The sequence below is a fragment of the Mytilus galloprovincialis genome, chromosome 7 (genome assembly GCF_965363235.1).
Source record: "Mytilus galloprovincialis chromosome 7, xbMytGall1.hap1.1, whole genome shotgun sequence".
Classification (NCBI taxonomy): domain Eukaryota; kingdom Metazoa; phylum Mollusca; class Bivalvia; order Mytilida; family Mytilidae; genus Mytilus; species Mytilus galloprovincialis.
Window position 1 is genome coordinate 15,288,082 of NC_134844.1, and position 20,634 is coordinate 15,308,715.

Below are 20,634 nucleotides of genomic sequence, written 5' to 3' on the forward strand. Positions count from 1 at the left end.
ACATAAAGAAAAATCATTTGTCCATTTATTCAAAACTGAAATTGGATCTGTTGATACCGAACCATCTTCTAATTTTATTTCCATCGGTATGTTACGTTGACTTTCTGCACCAATACCTATCTTACCAATTTTACGCCAAAATTCTTTCGGATTATCACATGAACTAGTCAAATCATCTCGCATTTTATACCAATAACGACGCTTTGCCTTCTGTAAATTTTTGTCAAATAATTTCCTATTTTGACAATATAAATGGCGCAACTGTTTTTTAGAATGACAACTTTTGGTTTTAAGATACAAAGTTTCCGATTTGCACACCTCGTTCCAAAGGTCTGTTAATTCTGTACTTCCACCAAGGTTTCTTGATTCTCCGATGCTTATTACTGGAACCGTTGCTAATATGAATGATCTTATTAGGGATTTTTTCCGACATTTCCGACTTGATACTATTAACAAAGCTTTCATATGTTTTGTCAATATCACACTGGTTAGCTTCAGACTCTTCTAATATACCTAGTATACGATCTATATCCGATATAAATGATTCACTATTTAACCAGTCATCGCGTATTTTCCCAAAGTCATATTTTGTTTTAAAGCTAGCAATGTTGGCTTTTGGTGCGGTGTTTTCATCAACAGGAAAGTTCATGTGCATTGACAACTAAGTAAAGAATAGTCTGGCATACACCGTGTCGGGTCTACAATACCGATAATATCCACATCTTCAATAAGCACAGAAACGCGCCTGACGTCAAACCTATCAAAAGATCTCAACATTTCGTATGGCACGATACAATAGTCAACAACACTTAATCCTCTTGTCGATACATAAGTATAGTCATTGTGACTATTATTCCTACCGTTCAACATACAACAGTTAATGTCCGCTAAAAATTCACAGAAAATGCTGCCGTATTTATTAGTTTTATAATCAACTACTTGTCTCTCTAGCAAGGTATCTATACCTTCAACAAAGTCATTTAAATCACCACATCTTGAATTAAAATCTCCACATAAATAAAACTGATTACCCTTTGGAATCGTATATATTTGTGACATTAGCGATTCTAAAAATTCATTTACATTCACGGCACGCATTGAATTTTCTGGTGGCAAATAAACTGGCTTTTAACTAGCTGTCAGTAACTGCGAGTACTCTCAAATCGTATTTTCTTGTTAATTCGACCTGTTGATACTGTTTATAATGCTTTTTTGTTATTTTTTATTTATATGGATCTTGTCTGTACACCAGCTTTGATTATTTGTAATATCTTCAATTTTTCACTTATTCTTACAACATTTGTATAAACTTCAAGATTATAAAAAAACCGGTTTTTTTTTCTAAAGTGAACATTGATTGGTTAAATATTTCTCAGTCATGTCCTGTGTTTGAATTTGTTTGTTAGCTTTTTGGTCATGAATGTTTGTCTCTAATATTTAATTAACTGTGCATTTGTATTCAGATATCGCAGATCAAATTTATTCGTTCATTGTTTAATCATACGTTTTTTGATTGAGTTAAGTCTGCCAATTGATATTTTATCGTATGTTTTTCTTTGTTGTGATGTTATGCTATTGTTTCAGAAAAAGGGGGAAGGTTTGGATCCATTAAAACGTTTAATCCCGCTGCAAATGTTTGCACCTGTCCTAAGTCAGGAATCTGATGTACAGTAGTTGTCGTTTGTTTATGTAATATATACATGTTTCTCGTTTCTCGTTTTCTTTATATAGATTAGACCGTTGGTTTTCCCGTTTGAATGGTTTTACACTAGTAATTTTGGGGCCCTTTATAGCTTGTTGTTCGGTGTGAGCCAAGGCTCCGTGTTGAAGGCCGTACTTTAACCTATAATGGTTTACTTTTTAAATTGTTATTTGTATGGAGAGTTGTCTCATTGGCACTCACACCACATCTTCCTATATCTATACACATGCATAGAAAATATTGTCCAAATTTAACTTATCCTCGAACTTTAGCCAACATATACCGTCTATTGAGTCTTCCATAATTAAAACGTTAAAAAGCTCCATCAGATCATTTCGAACCAAAAATCCTACTCCTCCAGAGCCAGCCTTTGCGCGTATATGAATGCCTATTCGGTTATGACCAAACCACGTATATCCATCAACACTATTTGTATTGTTCTTAACCAGATTTGTTTCTGCAATACCCAGAATATGCAGCTCTTCATTATTTAAACAAACACATAAAAGTTTAAATTTATCACTGTTTCTGTCACAATTCCATCCGTTCACATTCCAAAATCCGCATGTAACGTTTTGGAATTTTTTACCACGCCATCTTCCGCGTCCACCTCCTCTGATATTTCCACGATTGCTGTATCCTTGTCGTTGGCCGTTGTTTCCTTCATTTTGATGTACATTTCGTCCATTGACGGGTTCGTTCTGTTTGCCTTCACCGCTCTTACCACTTGCCACTGACGATTGGTTGTTATGATGTACCTTCACAATTCGGCCACCGTTCATAGTAAAAGCCTGATTTTCTTGTTTAAACGCTCTTATCAGAGTGCGGAAGTTTGCTTCATTTCTTCTCTCAGAGTATGACATATCATTCTCGATGTACACATCCTTGAATTTATGTACGTTCTTTAAATTACGTTTTGCTTTCATAAGCTCCCTTTTTTGGTCACTGTTGCTAACAGCTGCAACAATTACACCCGGCTTACTATTGTGACTTTTCTCTCTAGAGACACTTTCAATAAAAACACCCTTAAGATTTAAACCATCCCGCATTAATGAAATAACAGTTTTTTTCAAAATACTTGTATTTGACTCCTCTCTAGGGTCCTCTTGTAGATTACGGATTATCACATAACAGTTATTTTGTTTTTCTACATCTGAAAACAATTTGACTTGAGTACTAACTTTTGCCTCCAGCCCTTTTATCTGATCTTTAAAGTTGTTAAATTGATCATTAAAATCTTGTCTCACCTGGTCGATTTCTACTTTTACCTTTTCTTCAATGAGTTGTGTTAACTCTATTGACATATTTTTCTCTAATGAGTCTATGCGTTGAGTTAACGAAATACACATATTGTTCATACTATCTGTTAGTCCTAGCATCATATCTTTTAGCTCTTTCATTTCACTTTTAGCTTTTGGTTTAGGTTTTGGTTTGCTTTTCTCATCTTTACTCACATGTGTTTGATTTCTAGAACGTTTATTATCAGATATATCAGAGTTTCCAGAGGCTGGGCGTTTTCTTATGTTACTGTTATTACAAGAGTAATTTATACTGGTACTCACATTGCTCGATTCTATCTCATCATAGTGAATTTCCGCTGTTACCACTGTTTCATTTGTACACTGAGTACTTTCTCCTAACTCATGAGAATTACTATCATATGTTCTTATATCAAAAAAAAAAAAATATCATGAAACACTCAGGGTATAATCCAATGTTTTGTGGATTCATTTTATCGTATTGTTGTGTTTCTGTAAATTAGTTGATAACTGTAAAATACAATATTGTTTTATCCATTCTAATGAAACTGACAGAATACAACGTTAAAACATGTATTTAAAATATGTCATATGCCGTCTGCGCTTGCGCGTACGTCCCATAGCATCAATTGTCAATTGATGCCATGTAAGAAAGTGACGTTATCCAATCAAAATGAACGTTACAAACGTTGTTGCATTAGAATTGTTGTTTGTTTGTCTGTCTTTTTTATTTTTGGCCAAAATATTTTATTGTACAGGAAATTTTTGATCACTTCTCGTATCTTTCCCAATTATTTTTGTATTAGAATGACTAACCGACAATTGGGATGAACCTGTGCTAACTTATGCTAAATACAAACTGAGTAGGCTATTTGTGTGGTATTGTTTTATTCATCCATTCATGGATCACTATGTGTAGGACATAACCTCTTGAAATTCAAACAATTAAATGAACTATCATTTCAAAAGACCTTTTAACACACCGCCTAGCTTGCAGTTCCGACATAACTGTAAGATTCTTTAAATTCATTTCTTGAATGAATACTAGTTAATGTCTGTGTCATTTTGGTCTTTTGTGGATAGTTGTCTCATTGGCAATCATACCACATTTTCTTTTTTTTAGTACTAGTATTTATGCTTTACACTTTCTTTTGCATAGAAAGAAAGTAAAATAAAACGAACTGATGGGCTAGGTCAACCTAATAATTGTTTACTCCTTCGCCTGTCAGGACAGGAATTATCAGAACAGTATGCTTCAATTTATTTACAATTTACAGTTTGATGTATTGTAAGATGTATATTTACGTATTGTTAAACATCCCTCAACCTTAAGTTGACCCTTAGCAGTCCTGGATACACTTTTGAATAGTTTGTCGCAGAATTTTCTTCTTTGCATTCACCTTGATTGCCATTATTTCAAATTCCTGAATATCATGCACCACCGACGTTAGATTCCTATTCATTACTTTTTAAGAACTGACACAAATTTTGGCGGAATTTCCTAATTTGTATCCATAGTTATCTAGTATGGAACATATAGCATCTAGATTATCTACGGTGCATGTTAATTTGCTGTTCATTTAATTACAGTCATTATTTTGGTGGTATCTGATTCGGAGCTGAGAAAGTATATGATCCACGCCGAAAGACTTGGAATGTCTAATGGAGATTATCAATTTTTCTATGTGAAAACTACTTTGCCATCACCAGCTGATATGAAAAATCTACAAAGTACTGATTTTTGGAAGAAAGGGGATGCTGATGACGAGGCTGCAAGAAAGGGATTTGAAAATCTGTTGTATGTAGGTACATATTATAGAACAGTAAACTAATATCTTCATGGTTAAAACTATTTCCCGCAAAATTATGAAATCAGGTTTAGACATTGGTTCTTTCAGTCAAATATATTTAAGTGTATTTTGATAGTTTCCTGACAAAGTTAAATTCCGTTTCAAGATCGATATGTCTAATTGGATAATTTGACAACAATTTTAAAGGGGCACTAGCTGTCAAATTCATGGTCACTGATTTGACTCAAATTCTCATATTTGATTTATAACAATGTAAAACATTTATCCAAACTATCAAAAGTCTAAAATAAACAGAGTACAGAGCATAGGGTAGATAATATATAGGTTCGTTTCGTGTGTATTTTAGTCCAGACGCCATCTAATTACCTATCGATTTGACCTCAGATGACCATATAAGCGATGTAAACATAAATAAAGATATGAATAGATTAAACCAACACGTGCAATTGGATTTTTATAGGTCTGTTTGATTTTATTTTATAGATTAAACATAGATGTTTCACATTGTTTTTAATCGTATAAGAATGATTTTATGTGCATCGAAATAGTAATCAAATGATTCATTGTAGTTTCACTTTCATTGTTGACATTCTTTTTCTTTAAAAAACCAGTACACGTACAATGCATGCGTTGTCAATCTCTAGCTAGGGGTAAAATTGAAGTTCACATGAATACGGATTTAAAGAGGTCGACCCATTCACTTGCAAGTGGATTACTAATTATCCATGTTTCTTAGCGTAATTTGACAAAATTGAACCTTTTTGGCTGCAAAAAGCGAATTGTTATTTCACTATTTCACTTTCATTATTGATTGAACAGAAAAAAATCAAACTTTAGATTTTTTATATATCTCGTAGCTAGTGCCCCTTTAATTCATTGTTTGATCAACTAAAATCAAATATGAAACAATCAGCAACAAATAAAAAAGTATAAAAAATACAGGAACTTCGAAGACAGAATGAACAGAAGTTAGTATTATCTTTATATTTCACGTTTTGTTTTAAAGATGCCATCCTCTCACTAAATTATTCAAAGCTGAAAACATCTTGCCCATTATAAAAAGGTACAGTTAAGTATTCCTCATATCTTGACATACGTCTACAAATAGACCATAAAGGTCGGTTAAAAACAAAATTTTCGACAAATATGCCAAATTTTGCGTCCCCATCGTTAACTTTCCATTTCAATGTAGTCACATTACAGCGTCGCCTGCATATATGGTAAAAATCACAAGGTGGATACAATATTCCAGAGCTTACAATAAATATTTCATTGATACAACATTGATGCTTTCAGGGAATATATTAAAACAATGGTTCCAAGTAAGAAATCTGATGTCATCCTTTCGAAAATAGTTTATGGAATAACGACGACAGTAATGTTTCAATTGAAGTTACTAAAAATGTGACTCAACCGAATTAGAAATATTATTAAGTACTTACACGAGCAATTCTAAGGTTGCTACATGTGAAACATGATTTGCTTACCTCTCCGGAGCATCCTCGATTTTTGATGGCTTTGTGTTTCTCCGTCTTTATTTTTCTATTTTGTAATGTGTGTACAGTCACTGTTTTTTTGTCATTTTATTGCATTGGTGCTGTTAATTTGTCATCGACTAATGAGTTTGAATATTTTTAACTATCTCTCGCCTTTTTTTTGCAATTCATTTAGCCAAAATCAGATTTTGAGTGAATTCAACTATAAATCCAGTTTGTCGTTACGTCTTTGTCACTTGAATCATTTGTGTGCTCTCTCAACTTTACCGTCATGCGTATTTGCAATTTTATATTTCCAAATTGTATTTCAGGGTATCAGCATATTTTAATTTTCATTAGCATTTGGTAGTTTATAGGGACTACGATGCAAAAGTAGGAATTTTAATTGCAGTCTGGAGCTGGCATGTCAGTTAACTGCTAGTAGTCTGCTGTTATTTATGTATTATTGTCATTTTGTTTTTTTTCTTTGGTTACATCTTCTGACATCAGACTCGGACTTCTCTTGAACTGAATTTTAATGTGCGTATTGTTATGCGTTTACTTTTCTGCATTGGCTAGAGATATAGGGGGAGGGTTGAGATCTCACAAACATGTTTAACCCAGCCGCATTTTTGCGCCTGTTCCAAGTCAGGAGCCTCTGGCCTTTGTTAGTCTTGTATTATTTTAACTTTTAGTTTCTTTTGTACAATTTGGAGTTTAGTATGGCGTTCATTAGCACTGAACTAGTATATATTTGTTTAGGGGCCAGCTGAAGGACGCCTCCGGGTGCGGGAATTTCTCGTTGCATTGAAGACCTGTTGGTGACCTTCTGCTGTTGTCTGCTCTATGGTCGGGTTGTTGTCTCTTTGGCACATTCCCCATTTCCATTCTCAATTGTATTGCTTGTTAAGAAAAATAGATATAACAGCAACATTGCATTGTAAAGAGCAACCTACAAAAATGATTTATTTATGTCATAAAGAAGTAAGATTATTTTCAAAGAACCTTGCTTTTGGTACTTTTGAACAAATTGATTTTACTTGTTTATTTTGGCAAATATATTGTGACAAATAAGAATTCGCAATCGTCTACTGGATTTGAAACACAATTTGTTTGGTAAAAAATGAAATATTACAGCTTTATGGATTTAGCTGTCTCACTGTAAAAAAAGTAGATGTGGTATGGTTGCCAATGAGACAACTCTCGACAAGAGATCAAATGACATTTAAATAAAAAACTATAAGTCACAATACGACCTTTAACAAAAAGCAAAATCCATACCGCATAGTAATTCAAAACGGAATACATTTTGAAAGTATCATTAGTCAATATATTAATCTTTGAAACGTGCCAAAATAGGAAGAGTTCAGTTCAAGATGGTTTGTTTGATACCACTAGTTGTCATAAATGAATGTTTTAGATCATATTGGGTGAAACAAAAACAGATCAGAATTGGCAAGTGAAGGCTATGTCTGCTGCACAGACGTTGTTCGGTAATGACAGCACTATGCCGAAAGCAATGCAGGTAAAAATATTGAAATGTATTTAACATAAACATAAATTGAAATCCACCAAGTTGTTGTAAAACTCAGTAAAAAACAGCATTGAAATTTAGCATATTGAAGAATTTTAAAAGAACTATACTTATTTTGACAATATTTATCAATAGAATTATACCCGCCAATATGCCAATATTCATCTTCATGTGTGGACACAACAATTTGTCCGCATTTTTTCGAATTCTGCATTTTGTTTGCTTTCTATTAATTAGGGACCAAATCAATCCTGACTCTAGGTGCGTGATTTTCTCGCTACGTTGAAGAGTGAAGACCCATTGGTAGCCTTAATATATTGTGTTCTCGTTTGTTTTGTTGCTGAATTTTTGACAATTTCCCCTTTTCCATTCTCAAGTCTTTGTAGAAATGATTATTTAAAAAGATTTTCAGCCTTTTTAGTTATAAAAAACTGAATAGTACCCATAGTATAATGTTTGTAAACAATTAAATCAAGATACAGATACTGAAATAAGACGAGATCATTCACGATTTAGTTAGATCTTCTGAGATTGAATTTTTCAAAGTTAATAACTTTTACTTTTACATAACTTCTTCATGAGAAACATCGTAGGCACCCAATTCAAACATTCAAAAAGATTGATAAATTACAAAATTTGAGGGAAGTAAAAACTCTTCAAGTTAAAAGCTCCTATCTGTCCCATCGTCAGGAATATGACATTTATTGAGCCTTTGCCATTTAACTAGGAATTTATGATTTTAATTTTCGTCGGAGTACAGTATTTTTGTGATTTTCTTTTTTATATTTACAAATTCATATAATTTATATGAGTTGAAATTTCTATGTTTCTATTGCAGCCTGATTCATATTCGATCTATTTACATGATTGTGTGATGCTGTATGGTTTAGCTCTAAATATGACTGGCGGTAATGCCACTGCTGTTAATGGAACTAGTATAAGGAATGCCGCAGTCGATGTTTCGTTTCAAGGTATTGTTTTCAACCGCATAGGCTGAGTATATTCTTTTATCTAGAAGGTAATGTGATGACTGAAGCAGGAATAGAAAAAAAGTTACGTGTTGTCTGTGAAGATTAGATCATGTCATTGAATGCTTTGATGATAACTCAAACACGATAAAGGTCAGAATCTTACGTTTTTTAATGACAATTTAAATATACGTCAAACAAAACTGATAACACCAAAAACGTCAGCAATATATCTCAATATATATTTTCATACATACTTTTTCGTTTACTTATATAGGTTTATCAGGCGAGATCATCCTCACTCAGTTTGCTGACCGTTTCCCATATTTATCTATCTACGATTTAAACGTAACTGGAATGTTTTCACTGGTTGCATATCTGTACTACACAAAAATTAACGGAACCATTGAAACGGTAAGTGCGATTCATTGTCAACATAATTGGTGTTATACGACTGGCATTCAAATGAGAGTTTCATCTAACGGAACAAGGTAGAATCCACCATTTTCTAAATTTGAAAATACCTGTACCAAGCTTAAGTTTAATAGGAACATATGACAAGTGTTATCCATTCGTTTGATGTGTTAAGGCGTTTGATTTTGCTATTTGATTAAGGTCTTTCCGTTTTAAATCTTTCTCGGAGTTCGGTATTTTTGCCGATTTCGTTGTGTTAAAAATTGCATTCTATAAACCCTACAGAACCTTTATTCTTATGCTGAGTCCTAACAAAAATAATAATAGCAATAGAGCTCGGAAAAGTATTCGGTAGCTAACCAGAAAAAATGTAAATTAAAAGTTGCAAATATTGAGTTTGAGAATTAAAAGATTTAAACACATTTTTTTCGAGCTGTTATTTCAGAAAAAGTATATGCGAGCTACAGATTTATTAGAATTTTTTTAGATTTTATAACAAGGGATAAAATAGAACAGCTCCACACAAGACATACCCTCCCTTGCTTCAGATTTTCAATTATCAAAAATCACGGCTCATGCCATGCGTAAATTTCAAACAAATCTATGGCTGCTTACACTAAAACCGCTGCAGCCATGCTTTTCAATCAAAAGAGGGAATTACACACCCTTACCTGCAAGATGTAATATCCAATCCTCTCGCGCCTTGCCCCAATTCAAATATATTCCCGCTGGTCATATAATAACTACAGACCTTTAAAAGCAAATAAATTAATGTCATGGCCAAAATGAGGAAAGCTTCACTCGATTGAGAAAATGAAATTAACAATGCAAGATAGATGTCTCATTGACATGTATACAACCTCTTTTATGTTGTTCCTATGTTACATATATAACGTAACTGTCATTGATTTGTTAAGGAAATTGGTGTTGCGAGTATCAATGTCATATATTTAAAACTGTATTCATGTAAACACTATCTTTTATTCTTAAAAAAATGACTTAAAGGGAAATTCCGCGATTTTTTACTTATCATCTAATTATGTTCATCTTAACATAAAAAACACATTTGCAAAGTTTTAAATTTATATTCCTTCTAATAACAGAGAAAATCATGTATTTGTAACTTTTTTGGTTGAATTCTCGAGTGGGTCGTGACGTATTAGCCCGATTTATTGAATTCTGGGAAAAAATAAAATCTGTTTAACTCTTATATCTTATCGACAATATACGTAATTAAAAGCGCACAGCTGACGAATGGTCGTAGTCATTAACCACAATATAAGAATGAACGAAAATGAATATGCATATACCGTTTTGTATTGATGAATTAAACTCCTATTAAATTATCTCTAGTAAATGTTTTCGAATAAATTTCATTAATTATTGTTGAGATTTTTTTCATAAAATATTTATTGAACATTTTTACTGATATTAAACTGAAAATATTTCAGTTCTATTTACCGTTATTGTTTTGATAATCATTTCAATGCAACTAAAGTGTGAGCAGAGTGTGTATATTATTTTGTAAAGGTCACTGTATATTTCTCGGCTTGAGGTCAATTTGTTTACCTTGTAGCTATTTAGCCGCAGGTGTGAGTTCAAGCGAACACAGGTATAAATGTTGTTATTTGGAAAGGATAAACAGAAAGGATTAGATTTATAGTATGCTGTCACGATTTTAATACACTAAGATTTAATACACGATGAGAATAAAGATACAATAATTAAATTGTGTAAATTAATTGAAAATAAAATTCAGATTCGTAATTCCGAAAGTGTATAAAAATAAAATGAAACAATTGTTGATTACTTTCTTAGCGGCAATTGGCGTAAATAAAGTAAAAAATAGTAGTTTTAATTTTTAATAAAAACTGAATGCAATATTACCCAATTTGATATACCATTGCAAATCTGTTTGATATCATTGACTTTACCGGATTTTTTTTTAACTTGTATTCAAATCTGGCTGTGTTTAAATGCTAATAAAACTAAAGCAATTTTAAAGTTTTTAATTGAAAAAAAAAATACAACATACAAAATGCATGATTTTTTTTTCTTTTTAACATTTTATTCTTACATAATTAAATTCATTTGACAATCATTTACACGAACTTTTTATGAAAAGAATACCAATTATCTCAACTAAGGCATTATTTTTTTTGAGGATTTTTTTTTTTTAATTCTATGATAATATTTGTGCAATGTTGAACATGATAGCCGTCATTAATCCAAATAAGTAATACAGTAGTTGTAATAAAACTTACTAGAACACACCCGCGAAATCGCGGGCACATACAGCTTGTGAACTGTTGTAGGATGATTTTTTGTAAAAGGGTATTATGTATGGAGAATTTTATAAAAGGTATCAAAAGCCCTCTCCCTTTTTCGAAAGTCCGATATTTGTTTCCTTTCTGTTAAATTCAGTTATTTTCGTGTTTCTGGCCTCAGACCACAATTATTCGTCTCTTTTGCTACAATGCTTCTTTTGGTAAAATACAAATCAAATTAAAAATTTGCACCGTTTCAAACATCAAATAAATGTAACTGCTTATATATAGTCCATTATAAGTCTAATAAAATATGCTTCAAGGACAATCCATCAGTGCGTTTTCTTTTGAGAGTCTTACTAACATGCCAATGGTAGGATATCAATCTTGTATAAATGACTAAGACCGACTAAGGCTAATTTGAGGGGTGGTCGGAGGGGTCCTGATCCCGAAATTCCGAGATGCAGAATTTGAAAAAATTCATATCCCGAAATCCCGAAATCGAAAAATATATTCCCGGATCCCGTAAGGATCAATCCCCAAATCCCGAGCTTCAAAACACCCGATCCCGACGCCCCGAAAAAGGCACTCCCTTCTCTAATCTCTATACGGCTTACTTTCATTTTTGCCAAATCACTATTTTCACTTTCAACAATAAATTGTTATGCCCCATCTAGTCTGTGCATCCGTGCGTTCGTTCGTTCGGTCGTCCGTATGTCCCGCTTCATGTTAAAGGTTTTTGTTCAAGGTAGTTAAAGATGAAGTTAAGCATGTTTTACTTATTTTAATATATATGCACTTGGTATGACCCCTTAAATAGTAAACATTTCAAAGAAAACTGTAGAGAATCGATCTTGAAACGCGAAAATTAATTGTCCTCTCTTAGGAGGTATAATAGTTTTTTGCTATCTAAACACCATGATATGGAGAACGCTCTGAATGGTACTATTTTCACTTTCAACAATAAATTGTTATGCCCCATCTAGTCTGTGCATCCGTGCGTTCGTTCGTTCGGTCGTCCGTCTGTCCCGCTTCAGGTTAAAGTTTGTGTTCAAGGTAGTTAAAGATGAAGTTAAGCATGTTTTACTTATTTTAATATATATGCAAGTGGTATGACCCCTTTTAAAATAGTAAACATTTCAACGAAAACAGTAGAGAATCGATCTTGAAACGCGAAAATTATTTAATTGTCCTCTCTTAGGAGGTATAATAGTTTTTAGCTATCTAAACACCATGATATGGAGAACGCTCTGAATGGTTTATTTATTTTTTATTTTTGTTATCTATCATACTGATTGGTTTTTTAAAAATGTGTCACATGTTTTACTTATTTTAATATATATGCAACTGGTACATGTATGACCCCTTAAATAGTAAACAACCGAAAGAAAACCGTAGACAGAATACAGAGAGTCTCTATATATTAAAGTAGTATAATCGTAGTTTACATGTAGATAAAAATAATTGTCCTCTATAAGAAGGTATAATAGTTGTGGTTCTTGCGATCTAAACACCATGATATGGAGAACGATTTGATTGGCTTATTTATTTTTCATTTTTTGTTATCTATCATACGATTGGTTGTGTTTGTGCATGTTTTAAACCGGAAGTCTTATCTATGACTAAAAGTCAGTCTGATGACGGAATCATATCCGGACTCCTTTTTTGTCGTTTTTCTCCCAAAATAGCTCAATCTGAATAATCATAAGAATGGATGACAAATGCGACTATGCATGTTACCTATAGGACACAGAGGCTTGATGATTGATTTATTGTGGAAGGAAGAGAAGCGACACCCAAAATGAGGTCTTCTCGTTTAATAGTATAGATATCTTAGTCATGCATAACTGATATTGACGAATTTAGAATAGTTCGTCCATACATCGTTGTTCTTGAAACAATCATTATTAGTATACATACATGTAAGTTTCCTGACGTATAAGCGCCTTTGAGGATGAGCTCCAGAGAAAGCAGACTAGTAGCGTTTCGTTCGTTTGTTTGTTGGGAAAGGAGAGGAAATGCAACCACTTGTACAGATAAACGACAGAATTACCATAAAAGCATTTATAGTCAATACAATCAGAAAGAGTTCCCATCGTTGGACAGGGAATATGAAGGCTTCCAAAAATGAACAAGTGACATGTCTAACTCTGAACAGTTAGAAAACGGACCATCGACATCGACCGCTTGTTCTTGATATTTGAAACTGCATGCATATATACGTATACGTGTATGATAGTGAATCACTGATGAGTTCTTGCGACTGACAAAAACTAAATTCCTTCATGATTATATCTTGCCACACTTTTATATTGGATTGTAAGGTGATTACTCAAAATCGTAATTTGAAAATCTTGTTTGTGAGATGTAGATTCATTTCAATACAGAAATTTCGTCTATATATTAAGTTCCACAAGTGTATAACACGGAGAAGCTCTGAGGGTCCATTACTCCCATTTTGTTTGGGTGTGAACCATCGATGTTTACAGCAATATCAAAGAATAAGATGATGATGGTAGAAAGAACTATGGGCGTTCCGTGGCAAATATTACATGCATATCGGACCATGAGTTGTCAATCTGTATCAAAAGATTTCCAATACAACCATATTATTGAGAAGCAAGGTTTACATGCTATACTCTCGTACTAGTAGTACAGGGTTCTTGTGGCGTTCACCTTAGACACACATCTTTTTAACGATGTTTAAAAAAACGACAGAAACAATTTAATGTCATATTTCCATATTTTTTTTAAATATAACTGAAAGTCTTTTATCTGACAAGAATACCCCTATTTAGCGGACAAGTAATTTATTCTTTTTTCTGTTATTGAATACCAAGAAAGAAAATAAATCCCGAAATTAATTTGAAACTTTGATACTCAAAAGTTTCCCAGCAAAATATTCACATCCCTTGGGGATAATAAGGGTTCGTCCAGTGGCATATATAACAATTGTGATGACGAATTCCTTCCTTTGTTCGAGAACAATCTTATTGAAATATAAATCTGTGATTTTACTATTTCCCGTGACAACATCAATGAACCAAAGCAAAAGTTATACATCGACCTGTATTTAAATCAAATTGGTTCTCTTCTTCTTCTGGTATACAATAGTCTATCGACATTCAATGATTACATACTGTTGGCATACGTGGACTAGTCTATTTACAAAACTTTTACCCCAATTTATTCAAAATATATGTTTTTTTTCTTATGTTTAATGTATACATGTATATATTTTAAATTGCGCTTTAGTTCCATAACTTTCTACCCAGTCGTATAAACGAATCGTCGGCAAATGCGTACATTTTTTTAAATCAATATTTCTGGTATGTTCCAATCTGTCCTTCACCATTGACAATGAGTATATATTACATTTCCCCAAATTCACCCTTGGAAAAAATCTTTAAATAGATTTTAATTTCATCAAATCTTATTTTTTGGGTATTATTTATATTTTTATGAATAATATTCTTTACAGTACACCAGAAATGTTATTTATAAACAAGCGTGTGAGTTTAGTAATGACAAGTAAGACAGAGTTGTATATTATACATCTGATAGTTCAAAATGGAAAGTTATAAGTTATCAGCCGTGTACACTGATCAATACATGCAGAAGTGAAACGATGCATGAACTTGCAAGCCCGACAGGAAATCGCTTGAATACCTGGACGTGTCACCTCACACCCCTCACAATACCTTTGAAAGTAATACCTTTAGCCATGCTGGTGATCAGATGAGGGAAGATTAAAAGTTATTTGAAAAAAGTTTATTACATTAAAGAATTATGAACAAATTAGATTTTCGAAAACAATTTTCACGGAACACTTATTTATGATTTCAACTTTGACTTTTTACCGAATTCCAATATCAACAGTTTAAAAACAACAGACCATGGTTATTTAAAAAAAAATAAGAATATTTTCCGTATCAAGTTAGTAAGTCGGATAAAACAACCGTACGATTGACAAGATATCGACACGCAATTACGACTACATCGGTTACTGTAGTTTTGTTCCTTTTGGGTTTATAGACATATCGATTTTATTAACTGGGAAAGAATACAAAATGGCTGAAAGCTGAGAAATGATACTCTAAATTTAAAATCGATGGTGATCGCTTATCTAGCGGAATAAAACTTTAATATCTATGAATTTGAGCATTTTTATACCGAATGAACATAATATCAATTTTTGATTTTTTTGCGGAGTTTCCCTTTAACTTATTTAATTCAAGAGGTAGAAAATAACAATGAAAATCACACGTATGACTGACAATACGTCCTATGATGTAATAAAAATATTTGATGAATATATAAATCCATATACCCTTTTTCTTATCTTGTAATAGGTCTGATCTCTGAATCATAATTCACTGCAATCCTTTTGGTGAAGCCTATGAAATTTGTTTTTGAATATTGAATATTGAACTATTGAACATATAGAACGTTGTGATAGAGGCATAGAGAATTCGATATTCAAGAAAAATGAAACCTCTTAATTTGATATTAAACGTATAGAAAATGAAATAAGAAATATTAAAAAAGAGCACAGAATATTTCAATATTTAAAATTTATCTCCATTCAGTGAGCAAATGTTTAATAGTAGTGGTTTATTGCGATAAGACACGTTTTGAAACCTGTGTAGTTTTAGAAATAAATCTATATTTTCAGGTAACAGATGTTGATGACATACGATGGGGAAATGGTTTAACCAGTAGAACATATACACCACCTGACACTCCTCCTTGTGGTTTCTACAATGAGTTATGTCCAACTGATAACAGTTAGTATTCGTATATGCATCGTGTGTCATTTCATTTTTCCTTGCATTTTGTTTCTGTTTTCAATCTTTTTGATTAACATCTTTACAACCTAACCAAATTGCAGAATCACATGAACATGACGGTTAACAAGACATGCAAGTAGCCAAAACGTAACAAATGACTCATACAATATTCAGTAAAATAAAAGCTAACGTTTGGCTGGATAAACATTTTTTTTTATTCAATGACTTTAAATATATAATTTTTAAAACGCGTTTACCATAAGTCTTTTGTTAAACTGATCTATAACGTCTCATAACAGGTATAATTCTGATTTTCGTAAGAGTGAACATGGAAGTCACAAACACACTGACTAGATGGAAACTGCCTTTACAGCGCTCCCGTGCTTTGATTTACTGAAACGATCGCACTACTAGTATTACTTAACCAATTGTAAATGATATGTTTAATAAAAATGCCATATCTCTGTATATTTATTTATAACTGGTTGTGAAAACAAACAACGCATAAATAAAAGTCCAGGTGTGACTTTGCATTTAAAAAACCTTAAATTAAGCTGAGGTTTTTTCTTGTGTACTATTATTTGTCTGTTTGTCTTTTTTTTTTTACCCATGGCGTTGTCAGTTTAGTCGATCTACGAGTTTGACTGTCCTTTTGGTATTTTTTGCCCCTCTTTTATTCAAGACAGATGAAATAAAATTTATCAATTATTGATTAACATGTATGGGTGACAATTAAAGCTTTAACATATGGAAAATTAAAAATATATATTTTTTTTATAATGCACTATTTTAAAATCAAATGGAGAAATTGTAAATTTCGCAGAAAATGTTAAAAGAAATGAAAAAAGAGGAAAAAAACGAAATATTCAAGATTAAATTGAGTCAGAACTATCCTGATTTGCTATAGTAGAATAAACACAGAATGTTGGTAAGAATACAATTTACAATTGAAATTAAAATCCAAGGTGATCAATAATGAAGTATAAAATATGCAAACAGTTCCAATGAACTACCAACCGATCAATATTGTCACCGACAGGTAAAATATTGATACATTATGGAGTAGAATCATGTCAAAGACTTGACAGGTAACTTTCATCATATTCTAAGATTTTTGCTAAAACGGGATTTTGCGTCGTTCTTTAATTTTTTGCATGCTTGAAATATAATTTGAAGCAGATTAAACTTTAAGAATTGTCTCGTATTAATTAAGGGGCAATGCATTGGTTTATGTTTCTAAATGTCTATATTTTAAAAAGCGTACACACTCAAATTGATTTCTTGATCCAATATTATTAGATAAAAATAAAAATATGTCTAGCTTATTTACATTTATACGAGCCTTTATGTTGCATTTTAGAACTAACTAGTTATGCAATCCCAGGTAAAGTATATTTGAAATATGATCATACAATATTTGCACAATATATATCAAACTAAAATAAAAATTTATAAAAAAGTGGTATAATTTTCATCGTTTGTAGCTATACTTTATGGTATTGACATAAAAAATCTCCATCCAAAATTCCTCCAAAATTATATATAAAAATAATGTACTTGTCTTTTTTAGCCTCACAAACTGCCTTATATGCTGGACTTGGTTGTGGAATGCTAGCCGCCATGTTGATAGTATTTTTACTATATCGGTAATTTATAATTTTTATTGAACAAAAGTTATTGGAAAACAATCAAATTAACATACAAATATCCATAAATGAACGAATGACATTGTCATGCTTTCTGGTTTTATTTATGTATTTTTTTAAACAAATTTATACTCTGCAATACATACACACTAATCTATTAACACAATATCTGTAATAAAATTTAATTTTAGATATTTTCGCTTTGTTCAATGTTTTATTTATGAATTTTGTTATTGAAAATGTTTCAAATTTAAATTTAAAAAATGGCAAAATAATGAATTTCTCATCTATCAGTAATAAAAAAAAATCACTAATATCATTCATAAAATCAGACGACTCAAAGTTGTATGAACATATAAAACATAATGCTACAGTTATTACAGTGAAAGAATCATCTTTTTCCTGACGAAAATTCAGGAATTGCACCTGTATACTTTCTTGCTCAACAACTATATTATTTAAATAAGTTTATTACATAAAAGAATTATGAACAAATTAGATTTTCGAATACAATTTTCACGGAACACTTATTTATGATCATTTATGACGTTGAACTATGACTTTTTCACCAATTCCCATATACACAGTTTAAAACGACAGACCCTTGGTTACTTAAAAAAAAACATTTTCCGTATCAAGATAGTTAGTCGGATAAAACAACCGTACGATTGACACGATATCGACACGCAATTACGACTACATTAGGCTACTGTGGTTTTGGTCCTTTGTGGTTCATAGACATATCGTGGTTAAAAACGGAGAGGGTGATCAAAATGGCGACACGCAGAGATTGATACTCTAAATTTAAAATCGTTGGTAATCTCTTGTCTAGCAGAATAAAACTTTAATGTCTATGAATTTGAGCATTTTTATACAGAATGGACATAATATCAACTTTTGAGTTTTTTGCGGAGTTTCCCTTTAATTAGACTGATGCAGTTCGCGTATGAATATGAAAACACCCACATGTTTAGTTGTTCTTCCGTTAAATATGTCCTAAATAAAACCTCCCAAAAAAAAAAAAAAAAATAAATAAAAGTTGCATAAATAAGTAAAAGCATAATTAGTTCATTTATAAAGAAATCATTACAAAGCATATATCGTTTATTTTTGGTAGGATTTGGAAGAAAGAGCAAGACTTGAATGATTCAACATGGAAAGTAAAGTACCAAGATTTGGATTTCAGGGTCGCGAAAAATTCCAAATCATTTATGGTAAAGTAGATATTATGAAAAGTTAAACAGGCATTAAGTGTAAAACCGCACAGTAAAACTTATATCGTTTCGATCTGATGAGTCAAATAAAGCTTTTTCAACTATTTTTTCACAGTTTATTCTTATGTTGTGCTGTTACTCCGTTGTCCCAGATAGGGGGAAGATTGAGACATCTAAACAACATATTTAACCCGGCCACATTCTAAATGTGCCTGTTCCAAGTCGGGGAACTGTAGTTCAGTGGTTGTCGTTGGTTCATGTCTGTCATATTTATGTTTCGTAAATTGTTGGTTATGAATTAGACCGTTAGCTTTCTCAGTTGAATTGTTTCATATTTTTCATGTCTGGGCCTTTCCATAGCCAAATAGTTTTTTCTCATTGTTGAAGGCCGTACGGTTGTCTTTAATTGCTCACATCCACTTTATTTGAACTTTGGTGGATAGTTTGTTTAATTGGTAAGCATACCACATCTATACATATTGAAATTCTTAGATGAACTTTGAAGTTTGTTGGTCACCACCGATATATGACACTTCCGATAGTAAGCACGCACTGATAATAACAATTCTAGGTCGTGAATATACGATCGCATTACACCTAAAAGTTAGATCCAAGTGAGATATTAGTATGAAAAAGCACAATAAAAACGTTAATATTCGTGTATTCTTCTAAGCAAATAGACAATACATTGGTTCGAGAAGAGGCTGTCAAATGCAAATATTTGAATAACGAAATAAAATTTATCTTATCATCAGTTTAAATTTTTGGATTGCTCTAGATTCTATATTTGTAATCAAGTGAAGGTCAGGTTAAGAACCAAGGTCAGGTAAGGAGAACAGAAAATCAGATAACATACAAATGTTGAACTGTACAAATGCAAACTTTAGTATATAAAGACCCCCAAAAGTTTGGGTTAATCCTATTAAAAGTACTCAAAACTTATAATTGAGTATTTTAAAAATTCTAGCGCTCACACATCTTTTAGTTATTAGATTTTCTCATTTTTTAAAAGGCATTATCCACTGCATTTACACAGAGTGATGGTTGCTTAACAGACGGAACAGCTTCTTATACTGAAAAATATGGAGTGACTGATAATACAAGAAAATCAGTCATAGATGGTGGCGATGTTATAAAGTCTAACACTCATCTAGCAAAGTTGAAAGGACAAATTGTTTATTTAAAAAGATTAAAGAAACAGAAAGTTAAAGTTGATCGAAAGCTTCTTAAAGAAATGAAAACAGTGAGAAAATATTTAAATGAACAATTTAACTACGTACTTATATCAATGATTTTGTTAAATAACTAACAAGGCAAAATATATTGAGGTGGCAATAATTCCTTTATCCTTGTTATAATAAGTACTTTCAAAAGTTAAAAATTTGCTTTCAAAATAACTAACAGGTACCAATTAAAATATTTTTCAAAAGTTAACATTTTGGTAGGAAGAGAAATAACAAACAATTTAATTTGTTAAATATCAGTAAAGTTCAGTTTATTATTATGATTTAGTTACCATAACATCTCCTGCAATGTACCTCTTTGTTTTTGGCG

The 20,634-nt window shown here is 32.0% G+C and overlaps 1 protein-coding gene across 1 annotated transcript in view; it reads left to right on the forward strand.

Annotated features, from left to right (window-relative positions):
* Positions 1-4,580: 4,580 nt before the first annotated feature.
* Positions 4,581-20,634, forward strand: part of LOC143082402 (atrial natriuretic peptide receptor 1-like) — a 28,918-nt gene continuing 12,864 nt past the window's right edge. The window contains exons 1-8 of the mRNA XM_076258052.1: positions 4,581-4,763; positions 7,668-7,772; positions 8,620-8,752; positions 9,027-9,163; positions 16,106-16,217; positions 17,791-17,866; positions 18,984-19,080; positions 20,093-20,323. Coding sequence (XP_076114167.1) covers positions 4,593-4,763; positions 7,668-7,772; positions 8,620-8,752; positions 9,027-9,163; positions 16,106-16,217; positions 17,791-17,866; positions 18,984-19,080; positions 20,093-20,323 — 1,062 coding nt within the window. The 5' untranslated portion in view covers positions 4,581-4,592. The remainder of the gene's footprint in view (positions 4,764-7,667; positions 7,773-8,619; positions 8,753-9,026; positions 9,164-16,105; positions 16,218-17,790; positions 17,867-18,983; positions 19,081-20,092; positions 20,324-20,634) is intronic.